Source organism: Hylobates moloch, unplaced genomic scaffold (assembly GCF_009828535.3).
Source record: "Hylobates moloch isolate HMO894 unplaced genomic scaffold, HMol_V3 SCAFFOLD_11, whole genome shotgun sequence".
Classification (NCBI taxonomy): domain Eukaryota; kingdom Metazoa; phylum Chordata; class Mammalia; order Primates; family Hylobatidae; genus Hylobates; species Hylobates moloch.
The window spans coordinates 44599472-44618308 of record NW_026652286.1 but is presented as its reverse complement, the minus strand read 5'-3'; the positions used below and the strand labels follow the sequence as shown (position 1 = coordinate 44618308).

The 18837-nt window shown below is 56.7% G+C and overlaps 1 protein-coding gene and 1 long non-coding RNA gene across 6 annotated transcripts in view; one reads left to right on the top strand and one right to left on the bottom strand.

Annotated features, from left to right (window-relative positions):
- The window catches only part of PDE2A (phosphodiesterase 2A), a 98744-nt gene extending 80515 nt beyond the window's left edge, over positions 1–18229 (top strand). For all 5 annotated transcript variants that reach the window (XM_032166877.2, XM_032166880.2, XM_032166878.2 and 2 more), the window contains 25 exons: positions 3023–3082; positions 3799–3952; positions 4136–4188; positions 4399–4473; positions 4588–4629; positions 5137–5202; positions 5466–5596; positions 8201–8312; positions 8789–8828; positions 8948–9011; positions 9416–9488; positions 9631–9808; positions 10060–10172; positions 10859–10936; positions 11810–11932; positions 12429–12499; positions 12898–13020; positions 13404–13491; positions 13753–13800; positions 14768–14842; positions 14994–15093; positions 15367–15479; positions 15862–15900; positions 16037–16143; positions 16776–18229. In XM_032166877.2, the coding sequence (XP_032022768.1) occupies positions 3023–3082; positions 3799–3952; positions 4136–4188; positions 4399–4473; positions 4588–4629; positions 5137–5202; positions 5466–5596; positions 8201–8312; positions 8789–8828; positions 8948–9011; positions 9416–9488; positions 9631–9808; positions 10060–10172; positions 10859–10936; positions 11810–11932; positions 12429–12499; positions 12898–13020; positions 13404–13491; positions 13753–13800; positions 14768–14842; positions 14994–15093; positions 15367–15479; positions 15862–15900; positions 16037–16143; positions 16776–16986 (2337 nt within the window). In that variant the 3' untranslated portion in view covers positions 16987–18229. The remainder of the gene's footprint in view (positions 1–3022; positions 3083–3798; positions 3953–4135; positions 4189–4398; positions 4474–4587; positions 4630–5136; positions 5203–5465; positions 5597–8200; positions 8313–8788; positions 8829–8947; positions 9012–9415; positions 9489–9630; positions 9809–10059; positions 10173–10858; positions 10937–11809; positions 11933–12428; positions 12500–12897; positions 13021–13403; positions 13492–13752; positions 13801–14767; positions 14843–14993; positions 15094–15366; positions 15480–15861; positions 15901–16036; positions 16144–16775) is intronic.
- LOC131384622 (uncharacterized) lies at positions 6174–9635 on the bottom strand. The gene is made up of 3 exons (XR_009215650.1): positions 9304–9635; positions 8598–8684; positions 6174–6579 (listed from the first exon to the last, which is right to left on the bottom strand). It is a non-coding gene; the product is annotated as an uncharacterized LOC131384622 (long non-coding RNA).
- Positions 18230–18837: the final 608 nt, after the last annotated feature.

Here is an 18837-nt window from a genome sequence, read left to right as displayed (position 1 = left end):
CTGCCAGATCCTGAGGGCAGAGGGTGCAGAAGGAAGATGGAGTGCCACAGGGTCGGTCAATCTTTTGGGAAGGCCAAGTCACCAGCTCCTTCCTCGACAAGCCCCGTTCCTCTCTCTGAGTCTCTGCTCTTAGTATTCATCCACTGATCCACCTATCCATCCACCCATCCATCAGTTGAACAACTATTTCTTGAGTACCCACTGTATGCCAGGCATGGTGTGCTAGGTGCTGGGAACACAGAAGTGACCAAGACAGATTAGACAGGCCCTGCCTTCACAGACCATACGGTCTGGAGGGTTGGTGGTGACAAGCACTACAGTGAGCATAACCCCAGCTACTTGGGAGTATTCCTTGAGCTCAGGAGTTCGAATCTGGCCAGGAGAATAGAGTGAGACTCCATCTCTAAAGAGAATAAAAATAACAAAAATACTGCAAAACAAGTGAGCAAAATAAGGATGGGATCACACGTGATGGCAAGTGCTAGCAAGGAACCCCCTCGAGGGAGTCCTGCAAAGGAATGCTGGGGCCCGATGGGGATGCAGTCAGCGAGGGCTCTCTGAGGAATATGCTGGCCAGGTGCAGGGCTGTGTGGCTGACTTCTGGGCCTTTACAGCTCACCGCTCAAGGTGGCTTGATTGCAGATTTTTTGTGTGGAAAGAGTCTTTGGCTCTGTTCTTTAATCCTGGGATCATAAGTCCCTTTGAGGAGTGGCAGCCTTTGGTCTCTGGCATTTGATGCCTGATTTGTGCCCACTCTTCCCCCAGCTACACCAGCCACACCAGCTCCCTGCACGGGGATGGGGTGTTCATGCCATTAGCCATTTTGAACTTGGTGAGGGTGGGGACCTGGGGGCTGTGCTGGGTTTTTAACCCTCTCTTACAGCCACAGTGCCCACTGTTGAGTGTTCCCACTGGGTCCCAGACACTTGCCCTGATTAGCAAGAGCAAGTGTGTGTTCCTGTTGGTGAACAAAAAGCCATGAGTGTGTGGGGGTGATTGTGTGTGTTTGTGTATGGGGGCGCCAGGTGCATGTGCATGACTGTTGAGTATGTGAACTAAGTTTCCTGTGTACAGGCATGAATATGCCTGTGGGGATGCTGTGGACACTGTAAGGGTGGGTGTGTGGATGTCTTTGTGTCTGTGACTGCCCCGTGTGTGTATGTGTGTGTGTGTGTGTGTGTGTGTGTGTATTACCTCCATGGGAGAGTGAGTGTAAGTGCATGTGTGTGAGGGCCTGACGTTCTTCATGAGAGTGTGGGTGTGTGTGTTTATGCACATGCTGGGTGCAGGTGGGCTGAGGCAGCCCAAGAACTGGTTGCCCCACAGCCCTAGAGGGGTCCCAGCCTTCTCTATTCCTGAGAGATGGGACCAGGTGGAGGGAACAAGAACCACGTCCTCCTCCATGTGCTAACAGTAAAATGCCAACATATTTATATAAGCCATATGCAAATGAACCATAGCCCCAGCTTCTCCTCCCTCCAGCCCCCACTGTCCCGTAGGAGTCACAGATTGAGCCTCATCCAGAGCTTAAGTTTCAACACCATCCTTGACAGCCCAGGTCTCTTCCAGGTCTTCCTGCCTCCAATCTTCCTCCCTCAAATTCACCCTACACCCCATAGACAGTGGCCCTCAGATGCTAAAGTCTGCCATGGCTCCCCAGTATTCTCAGGCTAAAGTCTAACGTCTTAGCCTGGCACTCAAGGCCCTTCCTTCTGTGGTACCATGGACCACACCCCTACCTGGATCCTCATCTCCCCACACCACCTACCGCCAGTGTCCTGGTCTCTTCAAGGTCTACTTGTCCTCCCCATGCCAATTCAGGAAGCCTTCCAAATGTCCTCCCCTCTGAGCTACCCACCTAGCTTTCTCTCTCCTTCCTCAGGTATGAGGCTCCACACCTCCTCCCAGTCATGTCTCCCCACTCATCCCACCCCAGCCAGACTGTGAGCTTCCCGAGAACCTGCTGGTCTCCTCCTCCCCATCTGCTCCTGGCAGGAGACCCAGAGCTGAGGCAGGCATTGGCTGCTGACTGGGGAGGGAGGAGGAAGGAGGGGCCCCCAGTGCAGGCGCTGTTGGGAGCTCTGCAGGTGGTGAGCAGCTTTGAGTAGGCTCCGGAAGCTAGTGACAAGCTAGTGACGCAGGTGGGGAACCTTGCTGTCAGGGCCTGTAGTGGGTCCCTAGGCTGCCACCCTCCCTCCCCACCGTCTCTCATTTTCCTCGACAAGCACCCAAGTAGAGGTGGGGGAAGGGACTTCACAGAGTATGAAAGATGGGCTGAGTTCCCTGGTGACTGGCACAGGGAACTTGGAGAGGGAAGGGATGACGGGGGTGGTGGAGGGAGCAGATCTAGAGGGGGGAAGGTGTGGGCAGAGAATGGTAGGGAGTGGGTGGTGCTGTCTTCACTCTGCCACTTTCTGCTATGTGATTTTGGACAAGGCACTCCACTTTGCTGGCCATGGCTTGCCTGCCAGGTGGAGGCTTGCATCACGGTGGTGAGAATCACATGTAAGGCAAAGCACTTCACGAACCCATTTATCCATTTATTCATTCACCCATCCATCCTCACCACGGCAGGTGCATCATACTGAGCCCATTCCTTTATCCAAGACTTAGGGGCAGCTCAAACCCTAACTCAGACAGGATAGAGCTGGGAGGCTGAGGCTAATACCAGCAATTCTAAAATCAGGACCTGCAGCGCTCCATAATCTGTGAGCTAAAAAGGGGTCTAAGGTCCCTCCATCCCCTGAACCATACACCTGGACTGTGCTCTTGATGAGGCAGTGATTGAAAAGGCAGAGACAAAAAAGTTTCACGTCCTTGGGTTAGTCCTAGGAGACTTCCTATGGGAGGGGATTTTCCTGGATCTGTCTGGGTGGTCAGAAAGATGGGGTTATCACTGAGGCCCACAGATTGGAGTGTGTATGTGTTGGTGGGGACCGATGTGTGCTGCACATGGGGAGGGCATTCTGGCAGAGACAGATACTGAGAGGTCACAGCTAGTTCCCTTCTCCCATCCCTCCAGGTGCACTGTGGCCAGCTGAGTGACAATGAGGAATGGAGCCTGCAGGCAGTGGAGAAGCATGTGAGTGGGAGTGGGGCCATGTACAATGAGGCTGAAGACCCTTATCACAGCTGGTGGGAAGATGGCCTGGCCAGGGAGCTGGACAGACCTGGGTTTCAGCTTCGGCGTTGATGCTTTTGAGCTGTGTGACCTTGAGCAAGTCACTAAACCTCTCTGGGCCTCAGTTTCACACCTGAAAATGGGGACAGTGATAGCACCGACTGACCTAGGGCAGTGGTGAAACAAAACTGGTCAAATATCTTGTAAATACACACGGTTGCCAACTTACAATTTTCGACTTTTTGATGATTTATGGGGAAGCAACCCTATCCTAAGTCCGGGAGCATCTGTACTTAGAAAGAACCCTCCACATAATGATACTGAGGCTCTTTCATGCCTGAGACTTTATGACTTTGTGACTTTAACAAGGACTCACGACTTCCTGAGGGGGCTGGAGACAGAAATCTGACATCTTGTCTTGGAAGAATCTAGGGGCTAGGGATGGAGATAGACCCTGTACCCTCCTGTTCCTGGACCTCTGGACGCTCCAGGGGCAGTGGGAGCCCCCAGGGGAGCACTCAGGAAGGTAGAGTCCAGGGATGAGGTGTTTGGGACGGCCGGCGGGGTCCCTGGGCCCGGCAGGCAGAGGGAACGGCGGGAGCAAAGGCAGGAATCCCGCTGCAGCAAGCGCAGCGAGCTTGGGGCAAGCGGCGCGCTAACCGCTCGGCCTGCCCCAGACCCTGGTGGCCCTGCGGAGGGTGCAGGCCCTGCAGCAGCGCGGGCCCAGGGAGGCTCCCCGAGCAGTCCAGAACCCCCCGGAGGGGGCGGCGGAAGACCAGAAGGGCGGGGCGGCGTACACCGACCGCGACCGCAAGATCCTGCAACTGTGCGGTGAGGGCCTGGCCTGGGCAGGTCACGAGGGCGGGGCAGGGAAGAACTTGGAGGGGAGGTGGGCGGGTTAGGCGGTCCCGGGAGCCGGCGGCGGGCCCGGCGCGGAGCTGAGCAGCGCCCGAGGGACCCGGACACGGAGGTGGGGAGGGGCCCTCTCTCTGACCGGCGGCCTGGCCCTTGCAGGGGAACTCTACGACCTGGATGCGTCTTCCCTGCAGCTCAAAGTGCTCCAATACGTGAGTCCCTGCGCCCCTCCCGGCCACCTCCCCGTCCTGTCTCCCTCCGGGGACCAACTTCCCCTTGAGCCCTCCATCTTAGTTCCAATTACGATGTCCTTCCTTCCTCTCTCTTCCACCCGCCTGAAGAGCCCTGGAGAGGGGAGCAGGTGGGGAGTGGGGTGACCTGGATCCGCAGTCACCCCCTCGCCCTGCCTGTCCCTCCCTCAGCTGCAGCAGGAGACCCGGGCATCCCGCTGCTGCCTCCTGCTGGTGTCGGAGGACAATCTCCAGCTTTCTTGCAAGGTGAGGGCCCAGGTCCACTGTAGAGCGGGGGCGGGGCTGGGCGAGGAACTCGGGTCTCCGAGGGGGAAATCCCTTGCCTTTCCTTTAACCGGCCCCCTGCGCTCCGTTCCTCAGGTCATCGGAGACAAAGTGCTCGGGGAAGAGGTCAGCTTTCCCGTGAGTCCCGCGTCTGTCTTCTCGTTGGAGTCTGCAGGGGCGGTTGAGGCCGGGTAGACACTCCTGGGATCTGCCTGGAGTATTTGGATCCTCTAGACTCTTGGAATCCGATGGAATTATCTGGATCTTGGGACTACTTAGAAATGCTGCAGGGATCACAACCTGTGATCAGCAGGCTCTATTAGGAAGAATCTCTTAGCATCTACAGAAAGGCTTACCTGGGACCTGTTCACTTCTGTTGGAGTATTTCTGGATATGGATCTGCTAGAATCTGTTGAGAATCCTTGGAGTCTGCTTATCTCTCCCGTAGTTAGGGAAGACCTTAGAGTCCTTTATAGCGAATTCTGCCAGACTCCTCTCCATCTCTGCTCATCAATGCTGACCCCGTCCACCATTTGGACTGACTGAAGGGCTCTTTGAAACTTCCAGACTTGAGGGTGGGGACAGGTTGAGATCCCCCGACCTGAGGAGTGCTGGGCCCTGACTCAGTCTCTCCTCACCCCCTAGTTGACAGGATGCCTGGGCCAGGTGGTGGAAGACAAGAAGTCCATCCAGCTGAAGGACCTCACCTCTGTAAGTCATGGCCTGGCTGACCCAGAGGAGAAAGAGGAGACCCCACTGCCAGCCCCCAGAGCCAGGGTCTCTGTTACAGAGCAGCCTAGGAATGGGGCAGATAAGACCTAGGGACTTTCTACTGTCCCATCTGTCCCATGACACAGAGCTTCCAGCCTTGCATGAGTCCCTTAGAACTGCCTGTTGCAAAATGTGATGGAGGGCTGGAGGAGGGAAGCATACTGCCCCCTGCTTCCCTGCCCTGACTTGCCTCCCCTTTGCAGGAAGATGTGCAACAGCTGCAGAGCATGTTGGGCTGTGCGTTGCAGGCCATGCTCTGTGTCCCTGTCATCAGCCGGGCCACTGACCAGGTGGTGGCCTTGGCCTGCGCCTTCAACAAGCTAGAAGGAGACTTGTGAGTCTTTGTGGGATGATGCAGATCAGGAGATGTCACTGAGAGGCTGGCTAGGGCTCCACCAGGGTAACAGTGTGGGATGGGTACTGGGCAGGGGCTACTGTCTCAGCAGCAGTGGGTTGAACAGTGTGTTAGTGCAAGAGAATGAAAGTCATGTTGAGGTCCAAGCTAGTTCCTCTTCTCTTCTCCCACTTTCTGAAGTTTGGGTAAACTGCTCTTGGGGTATTGGGCTCCCTCCCTTGCCATCCCTGTTTTTGCATTACTGCTAGAAAATGCTAGATGGAGGAGTGGGTGTGCTCTGGGTTGGATGAATCCTCTGGGACCCACAAAGCGTCATCAACACAGTGGACAGTGGCTAAAGGGAATATGCTTGGGGACTGGGAAAAGCTGTGGATCTTTTGAGCTCCTGACAGGGCAGCTATAAAAATGATACATAAAAATCTCTTTTTTTGTGGGCAGGGCACAGTGGACAGGGAAGCAGGCTTGGAGGCTTAGTTGGGAAGCATATCTCAAGAACTGAGGACAAACCTGGGGTCTAGAAATGGTGTCATAAATAAATTTCATATCCTACACTAACTCCTAAATAGGCAGTAGGTGCCTGAATTTTATTGCAAATGGATCTTAGTTCAGGGAGAAACAGTGCTGCGTCTGATGAGCCATTTCTGTCCTGGGTGCAGGTTCACACTTGGGCTGGTAGGATGAGCAGTTTGTGCTGCATCACATAGGTGGGGAGAAGTAGACAGATGAGGGGCTGAGTCCTGATGCAAAGAGATGCTGATAGGATGCTGGCCTCTGGAGTCCAAGCAAACAGGCTGGGTTTCAGGGCCTGGAGCTCCTGCAGGAGGTGGACACTAGAAAGCCTGAGACTAGGTAGGTGTCAGAGCCCGGGCCTGAGGTCTGCTGGGGTAGGGTGGAGATCCAGGAGTCCTAGGTCTGAGCTACAGAACCTACCAGCATGGAACTGTGTTGACCGTTGGGTGGGCCTGGGGAAACAAAGATAGGGGCAAGGCAGAATCAGCTGAGGCGGGGAGAATGTGGGATTGGTGGCATTTGGAACTTGTGGGCATCCTAATGGTGGGAGAATTTATGCCAATCAGCAAACAAATATTGAGCACTTAATGTTGCCATCCCAGTGCTGACCAGATGGCCTTGGGAAGGCCTTTGGGGAGGGGAAGGCAGAGTGAATGGGGGTCCAGCTGGGGCCATGACCTCTCGCTGCTGGCTGTGAGATTGGGTTCTAGGATGGCCCCAGGGCTGGAGGAGAGGTGGTATCAGCAGGAAATAAAGATGGGGCCTTGGTGGCAGCCTTGAGGCCCAGGTCAGGGGCAGGGCCATCTCTGGGTCCCACGCATTTCAGGGAGTGAGTGTTGAATGACTGCATGAGCCAGGGTGGGGCTCAGCTCAGTGCAGTGACTGCAGAGAAGCTTCCTGAAACACAGCTAAGTAGCCAGAGAACAGGGGCTCCAGAAGCCCTTCAGCTGTGAGTGGGATGGGGCTGGTGGCAAGGCCAGGGATAGGATACAGTAACGACATTAGCAAAGACCTCCGAAGTGTTTCTCTGTACCAGGCTCTGCACTGGGCATGGGTGATATAGTCATGGCCCCATTTCATAAGACTTGAAGCTCATTTTCAGGGCATAGAGGGAAGAGAGTGAGAAGGGTATTCTAGGCTGAGGGAACAATGCAGAAAAAAAGCACAAAGGTGTGAAAGAGCCCAAGGTTTTCTCAGAATGATGAGGATCTTTGTGTGGCTGAAGCTGAGAGATGTCCTGGGTTGAGGGGTGAGAGGTGGATGGGGCTAGCTAAGGGACCACAAATGTAAGGAAGGTGTGCAGACAGACCCAGGGTGGTGGGGATGGGATCTAGACCCGAATCACTGGATGGCAAGCATGAGTGGGGGATGCCCCACCAGGGCGGAGCACCAAGGCCAGCCAAAAAGTGGGAAAGAGCTTAGGCAGCGACACCTCAGGGCAGCGTGATGTGGGCTAAGGCAGGCTCTTCCCATGACGCACACCATTGGTCCACCCAGCCCCATGCAGCTCCCCAGTGACAAATCATTTGGTGGCCAGATTGAATGACCTGAGCAGGATTTGGGGCTGATCTTGTCTCGCCAGAGCTAGCTCCATGAACAGGGCAAGCAGTCCTCTCTACACCACCACCCTAAGATTTCTGGAGGCACCGAATCAGGGCCAGCAGAGTCCAGGGACAGTGGGGTAGTGACAGGAGCCGCACAAGACAGGGCAGTGCCACCGCCCCTCCCCAAGGCTGGAGGTGTGCCTGGGGAAGAGCAGAACACCAGCTTGAGCCCAGGCAGTCTCTAGTCTGAGGGAGGAGACCCAGCTTTGGGCTGGGTAAATCCCAAATCAGAGAGGGGAGGTATGGCTCTGGTTTCAAGCATCTAAGGAGGACTGGAGCCCTCCCCTTGGGAAGCCCCCAGTCTGCAGGGGCATGGGGGTGGGAAGCTGTTCCAAGGGCCTGTGCAGTGGTTGGTTATATAGTTGGCAGGTGGGTACCCCTGTGGGCTTCTGATGGAACAGAAGTAAGGAGAGTGGGGAGAGAAGCCGGTCTTCCCTTCCCTCCTGAGTGAGCCCACCCCCTCCTCCAGGTTCACCGACCAGGACGAGCATGTGATCCAGCACTGCTTCCACTACACCAGCACCGTGCTCACCAGCACCCTGGCCTTCCAGAAGGAACAGAAACTCAAGTGTGAGTGCCAGGTGAGTGACCTGCCTTCAGCCTCTCTCGGGCACCGACTCGCCCAGTTTTCAGCCCCCAAGAGCCATTCAGAAGGGAAATGCCCATGTCTTTCTGGACTGGTGGCAACCCTTCCCCAGGTGGCTCCGTAACCTCATAATTTGAAGGCTTGCAGTTGTTCAGGACCCGCGCCACTGCCCGCAGGCACTGTATGTGATCGCCCTCTAGTGTTCAATATGGGCACTACAGCAACACCTAGGCAGCTAGAGCGGCGTGAAGGCGGCTGAGACACTCAGGAGACTCCTCACCTGCACCGGGGCTATTCCCTCACTCCTTCGCTTAGTAGCCAAATGATACAATTAGACACTGACAGTTTCTGGCTTGTCCGGTGAGCCCTAGGGAAGGAAGGAGAAGACCCGGGTGCTGTTGGAGGCAGGGGGTTGGATAGGGTGACCCCTGCACCCCGACCCCCCTATGATCTCCATTTCCTTCATTCCAGGCTCTTCTCCAAGTGGCAAAGAATCTCTTCACCCACCTGGGTGAGTGCACTGTTCTCTCTGCCTGGGTGTGTGTGGGCATGGGGGCTGGCATTTGCAGAGGAGAGGCGAGAGGTCTTGGCAGCCTGGTCTCACCCTGCCTGGTCTTCTCCCTCCCCCAGATGACGTCTCTGTCCTGCTCCAGGAGATCATCACGGAGGCCAGAAACCTCAGCAACGCAGAGATGTGAGTGACTCTACCCAGGGGACAGGGCGAGAGAGGCTGCGGCCTTCAGTCCCCATCCTCTCCTTTCCTGCCCCACCCACTTCCCCCTGCGGGACTTCATCACCTTTTGAGGGATCCTTTATTTCATGCCTGTCTCCCTCACTAGACTGTAAGCTCCAATACAGCAGGGACAGAGCTGGCTTTGGATCCTCAGCTCCTATCGCAGTGCCTGGCACATAGTAGGTGCTTCCAAAAAAAAACACTTGAACGGACACGTTTCTGGAGCCAGCCAGCCCTGAGCAGAGTGTCTTACCTTGGAGCACTCCTCCCAGGCCTCGGAAATCCGGCCTTTGCCTCCTTATGAGAAGTGAGGGCGATCAGAGGGGGTTGTCAGGCCTCAGAGGACCAAACCCCTCCCTCCACAGCTGCTCTGTGTTCCTGCTGGATCAGAATGAGCTAGTGGCCAAGGTGTTCGACGGGGGCGTGGTGGATGATGAGGTGAGCGGGTGTGGAGGGAGTATGTGGCCCTAGGGGTGTCCGGGAGTCCGCCGGCGGCGCTGGGAGCGGCCCGACGTTTAATAGTCCCCTCTGTGGCCGGGTCACTAACTTCTTCCTCTCGACTCCATCTCTGCCCCGGCAGAGCTATGAGATCCGCATCCCGGCCGATCAGGGCATCGCGGGACACGTGGCGACCACGGGCCAGATCCTGAACATCCCTGATGCATATGCCCATCCGCTTTTCTACCGCGGCGTGGACGACAGCACCGGCTTCCGCACGCGCAACATCCTCTGCTTCCCCATCAAGAACGAGAACCAGGGTGCGCGTGGCGGCCCAGGCGGAGGGGCGGGGCGGGGCTGGGGCGGGGCCTGCGCCGGGCGGGGCGGGTCTGAGCGACCGGGGGGCGGGCAACACTTCCCCACCGCCTCCGGTGTCCCGGAGCATAAGGGAGTCGGGTTCCATGCCTGGGACGTAACCTGCGGAAACTGCGAGGGCAGGTCCCGGCCGGATCCCTCCCTCCACCCGATCCCTCCCTCCACCAGTGGTTCCTTGCCCCTTTCCCTCCCCCAGAGGTCATCGGTGTGGCCGAGCTGGTGAACAAGATCAATGGGCCGTGGTTCAGCAAGTTCGACGAGGACCTGGCGACGGCCTTCTCCATCTACTGCGGCATCAGCATCGCCCATGTGAGGGCGGGGGTGGGAGTGGGGTGTGGGGTGATAGGGGGCGGGGCCCACGAAGGACCCTCGGTTCTCCTCCTCCGACTGGCTCTCCTTGTGGGTTGATCCCTTGGTCTGGCACTCAGAGTCCCGCCGCTGGGGTGCAGCCTTCAGGACATGCTGGCCACCTCTGGGTTCAGTTTCCCTTCTAAAAATTGGGGATACGATTTCCTGCCCTGTCCACTCAGCCTCCTGGGACCATGAGAAACTCCCGTTGTCAAAATCTCCTCTCTTCCCTGGAAGCAGTCTCAGCCCAAGCCGAGTGCTTTTTTGGAAGTGCTGGGTCTCGGTGTCCAGGCCTGCTGGCGCTCTGGCCTGGGAATCCAGCCCCAAGGTCCCTGACATGATCCCCTCCTTGCTTCTCCTTCCCTGCCATGGGCCTTGGGCTCCATCACTGAAGCCTGGGTCAGGTGTGGGGGAGTGCAAAGGGCCAGACCAAATGCTGGGAGAACTTGATGAGGAGGAACCGGCTCGGGGGTCTGGATGAAAGTGAGGGTGGGGTCTTTACTGTGGACTGGAGCTTGAAAGTTTTGACTGGGGCCAGAATGGGACAGGAAGTGGGGTGTCTTTTTGACCTGTTCGTCCCAGTCGCGGCCATTGCTGAGTTTTCACAGCCACCTTCCTTGAGCCCCAACTTTCCCTCTTTCCCCTAGTCTCTCCTATACAAAAAAGTGAATGAGGCTCAGTATCGCAGCCACCTGGCCAACGAGATGATGATGTACCACATGAAGGTGAGGCTTGCAGAGACCTCTGGTCCTCCTCCCAGATTCCCCGGGGACCCAGGGCCAGGCAGGGCTTCCTGATCGATCTCTACTGAGGATGAGAGGATAGGCCCAGAGCCACAGCGGGCCTCCTGCCCTCCTTAGGGGCAGCTCCCACCCCTGCTTAGAGACCTCTCCTCCAAGCTGCTTCTGAGCTCAGTCCCAAGGCTGGAAGTAGCCAGAGGAACCAGCCCAGGGAATAATTGGTTCAGCCAGGTATTCCCCATGTTCAGGGAATAATTCCCATCTTGGGAATTACTGAGGGCTAGGAAGCTCACCCAGGACCTGTCCCCATGGCTTCCCTAGGTACAGTGCCCATGCAGCCCTGGGCAGTCTTAATTGCTGATAATCTATCCCATTCCCTACCCTGGGTCACAAAAGCTGGCTTAGTTCCATGTATATGATAGTCGCTGTTCATTTGGACATTTCCTCTCACCTGTGTCCAAACCAGAGAGGCCCAGACCTTGTGAGTTGGATCAAAACTGTAGTAGGAAGAGTTAGGGTTAGAGAGTAGGAAGGTCTCCACAAAAGGAGGACTGCTACAGTTACTGTGTATGAAATGCTGCCATGGTTTGGGGGTGTCATGAAGGGGTATTCTCGATCTTTGCCAAGGTTAGGCTGTTACAGATAAAGGGTGGTCACCTGCAGGGAGGCGCGCATGGGGTGGGCTGCAGGGCTGTGAGGGGAGGGTGGTGATTTCCTGCCCAGTTACAGTCCACAGCGTGGTGGCCCAACTGTGGTACATCCTGGGTGATGGATCCCCCACCTGCCATGGGAATTTGAGGATGAAGACACCAGATGGGGTGAAGGCTGTCTTCTAATGCTCTGGCTGGCCTCCTCTAGGTCTCCGACGATGAGTATACCAAACTTCTGCATGATGGGATCCAGCCTGTGGCTGCCATTGACTGCAATTTTGCAAGTTTCACCTATACCCCTCGTTCCCTGCCCGAGGATGACACATCCATGGTGAGTTGCTCTCCTCCACTTGACTGGCCAGGCTGAAGGTATGTAGCCAGAGGCTTAAGTTAAATGTGCATCAAGAACTTCCTGGGAAGACAGAGTCATCAAGGAAGGCTGTGGAGGGTCCCTCAGAGATGGAGGGGCATGTAGTCTGCCATCATGAGGCCATGGGGCCTGCCCAGGGGCTAGAGGCTGGACTGGATGATCCCAAGGGCTGCTGTTGGACCAACCATGCCCAGGGCGTGTGACCTCAGGGTTTGCACCCCTCCCAACCCCGTTTTTCTAATATTTTGTGTGGGCTTGGTTTCAAGAGTTCTTAGTTGTTGGATCTCTAAAAATGCATAGCTCCGAGAATGGTTGCTTCAACTATTTTGTGGTTCTCTAGTTTAGATGTAAGTTTCTAAGACTCCAGATTTTGAGTGTGGAGCTTGAAGAAGGGCCTAGGCGAGGGCCCCATCTTGATACTGGCAGCCCCTCTGATCCCTCCCTCTGCCCTCTCCAGGCCATCCTGAGCATGCTGCAGGACATGAATTTCATCAACAACTACAAAATTGACTGCCCGACCCTGGCCCGGTTCGTGCGCACACAGACAGCCCCGGTCTTCGCCTCCCACTTTCCTCTACTGTCACATCCGTTGCCCCCGGCATTCTGGAGAGGATCTCTCTAAGGATGACTGAGGAGACCCAGTCTTATGGGGGTGGGGAGGATCCATGAGTGAGAAGCAATTCCTAGACACTGAACTGTCAATAAAGGCAAGAAATGAGGCAAGGCAGAGCCTGGAGGCGAGGCCGAGAGTGTGTAGCCAGAGGTTTAAGTTAGATGTGCATAGGAACTTCCTGCTAAGACAGAGTCATCAAGGAAGGCTGTTGGAGGGTCCCTCAGGGATGGAGGGGACATGCAGTTTGCCATCATGGGGCCGTGATGGAGGAGGAGAGGCTGAGGCCCCTCTGCTACCCTCTTCCCTCCCCCAGGTTCTGTTTGATGGTGAAGAAGGGCTACCGGGATCCCCCCTACCACAACTGGATGCACGCCTTTTCTGTCTCCCACTTCTGCTACCTGCTCTACAAGAACCTGGAGCTCACCAACTACCTCGAGTGAGTGGCTGCATCTCCCCCACATCTGGCAGCCACTGGGGTCCCCTTCCCTGGGACAAGGAAGCACCCCCTGTGTGTCGGGCACTTTACACGCACTGCCTCATGGGATCTTCCTAGCCACAGGAGATTAGAGGGGAAGGCTGCGAGCCCCATCTTCCAGGAAGGGCTTGCTCACAGCCAAGCAGCCAGTGAAGACTGAGCCTGATTTAAACCCGGGTCTGCTGGGCTCCAAACCAGTGCTGCTTTCCAGGAAGGGAACCCAGGTGTTCCAACCTCCTGTCCCGGTGGCTCCTGGGCATGTCATCTCCTGTCTCTCCTCTTGGGGGTTTGGGGAGGAACTGTGGGCTGACCTCTTTTTTTTCTCCTTTCTGCCTCTCAACCAGGGACATCGAGATCTTTGCCTTGTTTATTTCCTGCATGTGTCATGACCTGGACCACAGAGGCACAAACAACTCTTTCCAGGTGGCCTCGGTGAGACCCTGCCCTGCTCACAGTGGGGACCTCCATGGGGTGTCTGGGAGTCTCATCTTCTCCCAGCCTGAAGATGGGTGGGAGCGAGTGAGACCAGGAGCCAGGTTTAGACACAGGAGGAGGTTCCCCCAGGGTTTGCCCCTGGCTCTGAGATGGGGAGGAGGGGAGAAAGGTGGGAAGGGTAGGACACTGCTCAGCCTAAAGCAGTGGCACTTGGATCCGGATGTGAGGAGTGACCGCAGTTTTCCTGGGCTTTTCCAGAAATCTGTGCTGGCTGCACTCTACAGCTCTGAGGGCTCCGTCATGGAGGTATCACTCTTCTGTCCCACCCCCGTCCTTCTTCCCCTTTAAGGCCAGTGACTTGCAAAGTTATGACCCAGCTCCTCCTATTCCCAAACCATGCTCTCCAGACAGGCTGCGAGAGCTGCAGCCACACCTAGGACATGTCTGGCTCATTTTCCTGGAGTGGGCTTGGAAGGGTGCAGGTGCGGATGATAGCAAGGATTTGTGTTCAGCACGTTTCCCTTTGGCTGCCTGAGAACACCCCGTTCAGCCCCCTCCTGCCAAGCTTGGGATGGGCTCCACTCCCATCACTTAGCGTCACCTTAGATTGTTTGGTTTGGGTCTGCCTACCTCCGCGTGCACAAGGTCTGAGCCATTTCTGAGTTCCCTGCACTTGGCACAGGGCTTGGCACAGAGTAGGAGACACATTTCCAAGGTCACCTTGCCTCATGCTGCTTCCCACAACACCCCTCCAGAGGCTGCCCCTGCTTGCACACCCCCAGAGACGAGGTTCTCTGTCTCTCTCCCAGGAGGCCTTGTGGCAGTGCTGGTTCTGCCCTCTGCCCCCTGGGATAAGCTGCTCCTCTTCTGAGTGACAGCCCTTCAGCATCCGGAAACAGGGGCCTTGCCCTTGCCTCATCACTGCCTCTCCTTGTCAGTAAACAATTGTGTTCTGCATGATTTAGTGTCTAGGACTCCAAAGGATCATTTCAAAAATGTTCCAGCTTTCAGGGACCCCAGAGCTTACCTTGTTGGGTCCCTGCATGTGACAGCTGAGGAGTCTCAGGCTCAGAGTGGTCTAGGGACTCGCCCTGGGTCACACAGAGGGTTGAAACAGAGCTCAGAAAGGGAACTGGGGCCCCTGACTCCCCCTTTCTGACTGCTCTGCTGACCTGGGGGCTGGAGCTGGACCAGGCCCTGCTTCCTCTCTTGGGGTCAGTGGTGAGGGAGCCCATCTGCCCCAGCCGGGCCCCCATCACTCCTCTCCCTCCAGAGGCACCACTTTGCTCAGGCCATCGCCATCCTCAACACCCACGGCTGCAACATCTTTGATCATTTCTCCCGGAAGGTGATGGGGTCGGGGGTGGGGGTAGGGATTGATGGGGAGCTGGGAGCTGGCTGGAGGTGGGAGAAGGAGCCAAGGATTGGAGGCTCACTGGGACGGGCAAATGGGTGGGGGTGTCCAGTAGGAGGCCATGACACCCCTGCCCTCGCCCCAGGACTATCAGCGCATGCTGGATCTGATGCGGGACATCATCTTGGCCACAGACCTGGCCCACCATCTCCGCATCTTCAAGGACCTCCAGAAGATGGCTGAGGGTGACTGCTATTAGCCCCAGTCCTTGGGGCTGGGGAGGAACAACCAGGGGAAGGATTTGCCAGGGGAGCATTCCCAGGGTGCAGACCCATCCCCTGCAGCATCAACCCTTCTCTGGCTGCACGGCCCCCCGAGGCAGACCCAGCACTGGCCCCTTAACTCCCATCAGGAGTGCCCAATTCCCTGGACCACTCTGGGTTGGGCCCTGGGAGCCTTGTCCTCAGAAGGGCAAAGAGGCTGGGCCCCGCTCCTTGACCCCATCCTCCCCTCAACAGTGGGCTACGACCGAAACAACAAGCAGCATCACAGACTCCTCCTCTGCCTCCTCATGACCTCCTGCGACCTCTCTGACCAGACCAAGGGCTGGAAGACCACGAGAAAGATCGCGGTAGGTGCAGTCCTCCCTGGGAAGGCACAGGCTGCCCACCCTGCCCAGCTCTGGGTGCCCCTTGCACCTGAATACCCTCTCTCTGCTCAGCTCAGCCTGGCTGTGTTCTGGGGAGACAGAAACCTAGACCATCTCAGGGTGACAAATGGAGACTCAGAGAGGGGAACAGACCTAGCAAGTCAGCAGCTGGTGGAAGGCGGGCCCCAACCCAGCCACTCCCTGCCTGAGGCCATCCCACTGCCAAGCTGGGGCTGGTGGGGATGCCTCCTGAGCTGGGACTGAATCCCTGGGCCTCAGTTTTCTCTCCTGGGAATGGGCTGTCAGAGGAGCTTGGGTGGATGTATCCTACACAGAGGATGTGATGAGAGTGTTGGCCTTTCAGGAGCTGATCTACAAAGAATTCTTCTCCCAGGGAGACCTGGTATGTGTGGAGTGACCCCAGGATGTCCAGGTTCGGGGAGGGTTCCTGGCCTGGGACAGGGAGGGCTTGAACTAGCCTGACCCTGGTACCCGATGGAGGAATGAGAGGGACAGGCCTGATGACTCGATGCCTGCAGGAGAAGGCCATGGGCAACAGGCCGATGGAGATGATGGACCGGGAGAAGGCCTATATCCCTGAGCTGCAAATCAGCTTCATGGAGCACATTGCAATGCCCATCTACAAGTGAGTGAGCTCATGGGGACAAGCTGCACCTTGCACAGAGAGGGTAGGCTGGAGTGGGGACATCACAGCAAACACAGGTGCTGAGATTGGCCTGGCCCAGCTCCAACTGATTCACCCCCTTGCCTCTGGGCACAACTGTCTCCTGCTGTGCCCCTCAATGGGTCCTTCCCTTCATCCTTGGTCCCCAGTGGAAAGGGACCATCATGCTTTCCTAGGTGTCCTCCTCTGTCTCACATTCTTGTGGAAGTTCTTGTTTGAGATGGAGTCTCACTCTGTTGCCCAGGCTGGAGTGCAATGGCACGATCTTGGCTCACTGCAATCTACCCCTCCTGGGTTCAAGCGATTCTCCTGCCTCAGCCTCCCAAGTAGCTGGGATTACAAGCATGCACCACCACGCCCAGCTAATTTTGTATTTTTAGTAGAGATGGGGTTTCACCATGTTGGTCAGGCTGGTCTTGAACTCCTGACTTCAGGTGATCCACACGCCTCGGCATCCCTGAGTGTTGGGATTACAGGTGTGAGCTACCGTGCCTGGCCCTTGTGGAAGTTCTATTTGTTGTGTAGCCCTAGTCTTTTTTGCTGCCCATGGTCTGATTTCTGGCCTCTCGCCCTCTGCCACCATGCACCCGCAGGCTGTTGCAGGACCTGTTCCCCAAAGCAGCAGAGCTGTACGAGCGCGTGGCCTCCAACCGTGAGCACTGGACCAAGGTGTCCCACAAGTTCACCATCCGCGGCCTCCCAAGTAACAACTCGCTGGACTTCCTGGATGAGGAGTATGAGGTGCCTGATCTGGATGGCACTGGGGCCCCCATCAATGGCTGCTGCAGCCTTGATGCTGAGTGATCCCCTCCAGGGACACTTCCCTGCCCAGGCCACCTCCCACAGCCCTCCACTGGTCTGGCCAGATGCACTGGGAACAGAGCCACGGGTCCTGAGTCCTAGACCAGGACTTCCTGTGTGACCCTGGACAAGTACTACCTTCCTGGGCCTCAGCTTTCTCGTCTGTATAATGGAAGCAAGACTTCCAGCCTCACGGAGACTTTGTAATTTGTTCTCTGAGCGCACAGGGGTGACCAATGAGCAGTGGGCCCTGCTCTGCGCCGCTGACGACACCTTGGCAAGTCGTTCCCAAGCCATTCTTTGTCTGAGCAGCTTGATGGTTTCTCCTTGCCCCATTCCTGCCCCACCAGATCTTTGCTCCTTTCCCTTGGAGGACTCCCACCCTCTGGGGTCTCCAGGATCCTCATGGAAGGGGAAGGTGAGACATCTGAGTGAGCAGAGTGTGGCATCTTGGAAACAGTCCTTAGTTCTGTGGGAGGACTAGAAACAGCCGCGGGGCGAAGGCCCCCTGAGGACCACCACTATACTGATGGTGGGATTGGGACCTGGGGGATACAGAGGCCCCAGGAGGAAGCTGCCGGAGGGGCAGCTCAGTGCTCTGCGGAGAGGGGCCTCGGGGAGAAGCAGGATGGGATTGATGGGCAGGAGGGATCCCCGCACTGGGAGACAGGCCCGGGTATCAATGAGCCAGCCATGCTTCCTCCTGCCTGTGTGATGCTGGGCGAGTCTCTTCCCCTGTCTGGGCCAAACAGGGAGGGGGTAAGACAATCCATGCTCTAAGATCCATTTTAGATCAATGTCTAAAATAGCTCTATCGCTCTGCAGAGTCCCAGCAGAGGCTGTGGAACGTTTCCGCCACCCTAAGGCACAGAGAGCCCAACCCTGAGTCTCTCAGAGGCCCCCTGAGTGTACCCCTTGGCCTGAGCCCCTTCCCCATTCCTGCAGCCAGTGAGAGACCTGGCCTCAGCCCTGGCAGGGCTCTCTCTTCAAGGCCATATCCACCTGTGCCCTGGGGCTTGTGAGACCCCATAGGGCCGGGACTCTTGGGTCAGCCCGGCCACTGGCTTCTCTCTTTTTCTCCGTTTCATTCTGTGTGCGTTGTGGGGTGGGGGAGGGGGTCCACCTGCCTTACCTTTCTGAGTTGCCTTTAGAGAGATGCGTTTTTCTAGGACTCTGTGCAACTGTCGTATATGGTCCCGTGGGCTGACCGCTTTGTACATGAGAATAAATCTATTTCTTTCTACCAGTCCTCCCCCATGGGGCTGTTTGCAGACTTTGTGCTTGGGGTGGGTGGACGGGGGGATTAGAACTGGGAGAGGCAAATGCCCTTTGGAACTCCATGGCTTCCAGAGTCCTCCACCCTTGGTACCTAGCCCCTCTTCTGGGGAAGTCATAGATCTGTTGGGGTACTCCCTGGGCCAGATCGTGAAGGCTAAGGGGTGGGTGGCAGATGAGAAGGCCTGGCCATGGAGCAGTGATGGGACATGTTGGCTGGCAGAGATTGTAGAATAGAGGGAAAACAGAGGTTGAGGCAAGCAGGCAGGCTGCCTGGAGGAGGTAACCTGGAGCTCGTCCTAGACCCTCCCAGTGTTGGCCTGCCCTGGTCATGAGTGCCCATACGGCAAGGGCCTGAGCCTCTGAACTCTGTTTCTAGCTGCAGTGATGCCTGGCTGTGTCCCAGGAAGTTCTACATCCCAGTTGCTCTGAGTCCTGCCGAAGGGGCACCCCTGAGTCAGACTCCACACCAGATCCGGCCCCGGGTTGTGTCTGAGGAGTTGTGTCTGTTCCTCTGCGTGAGAGTGTTTACTTCCGCCCAGTCCAAGATGGGCAGACTCCAGGTTGGGGTCACGAGGA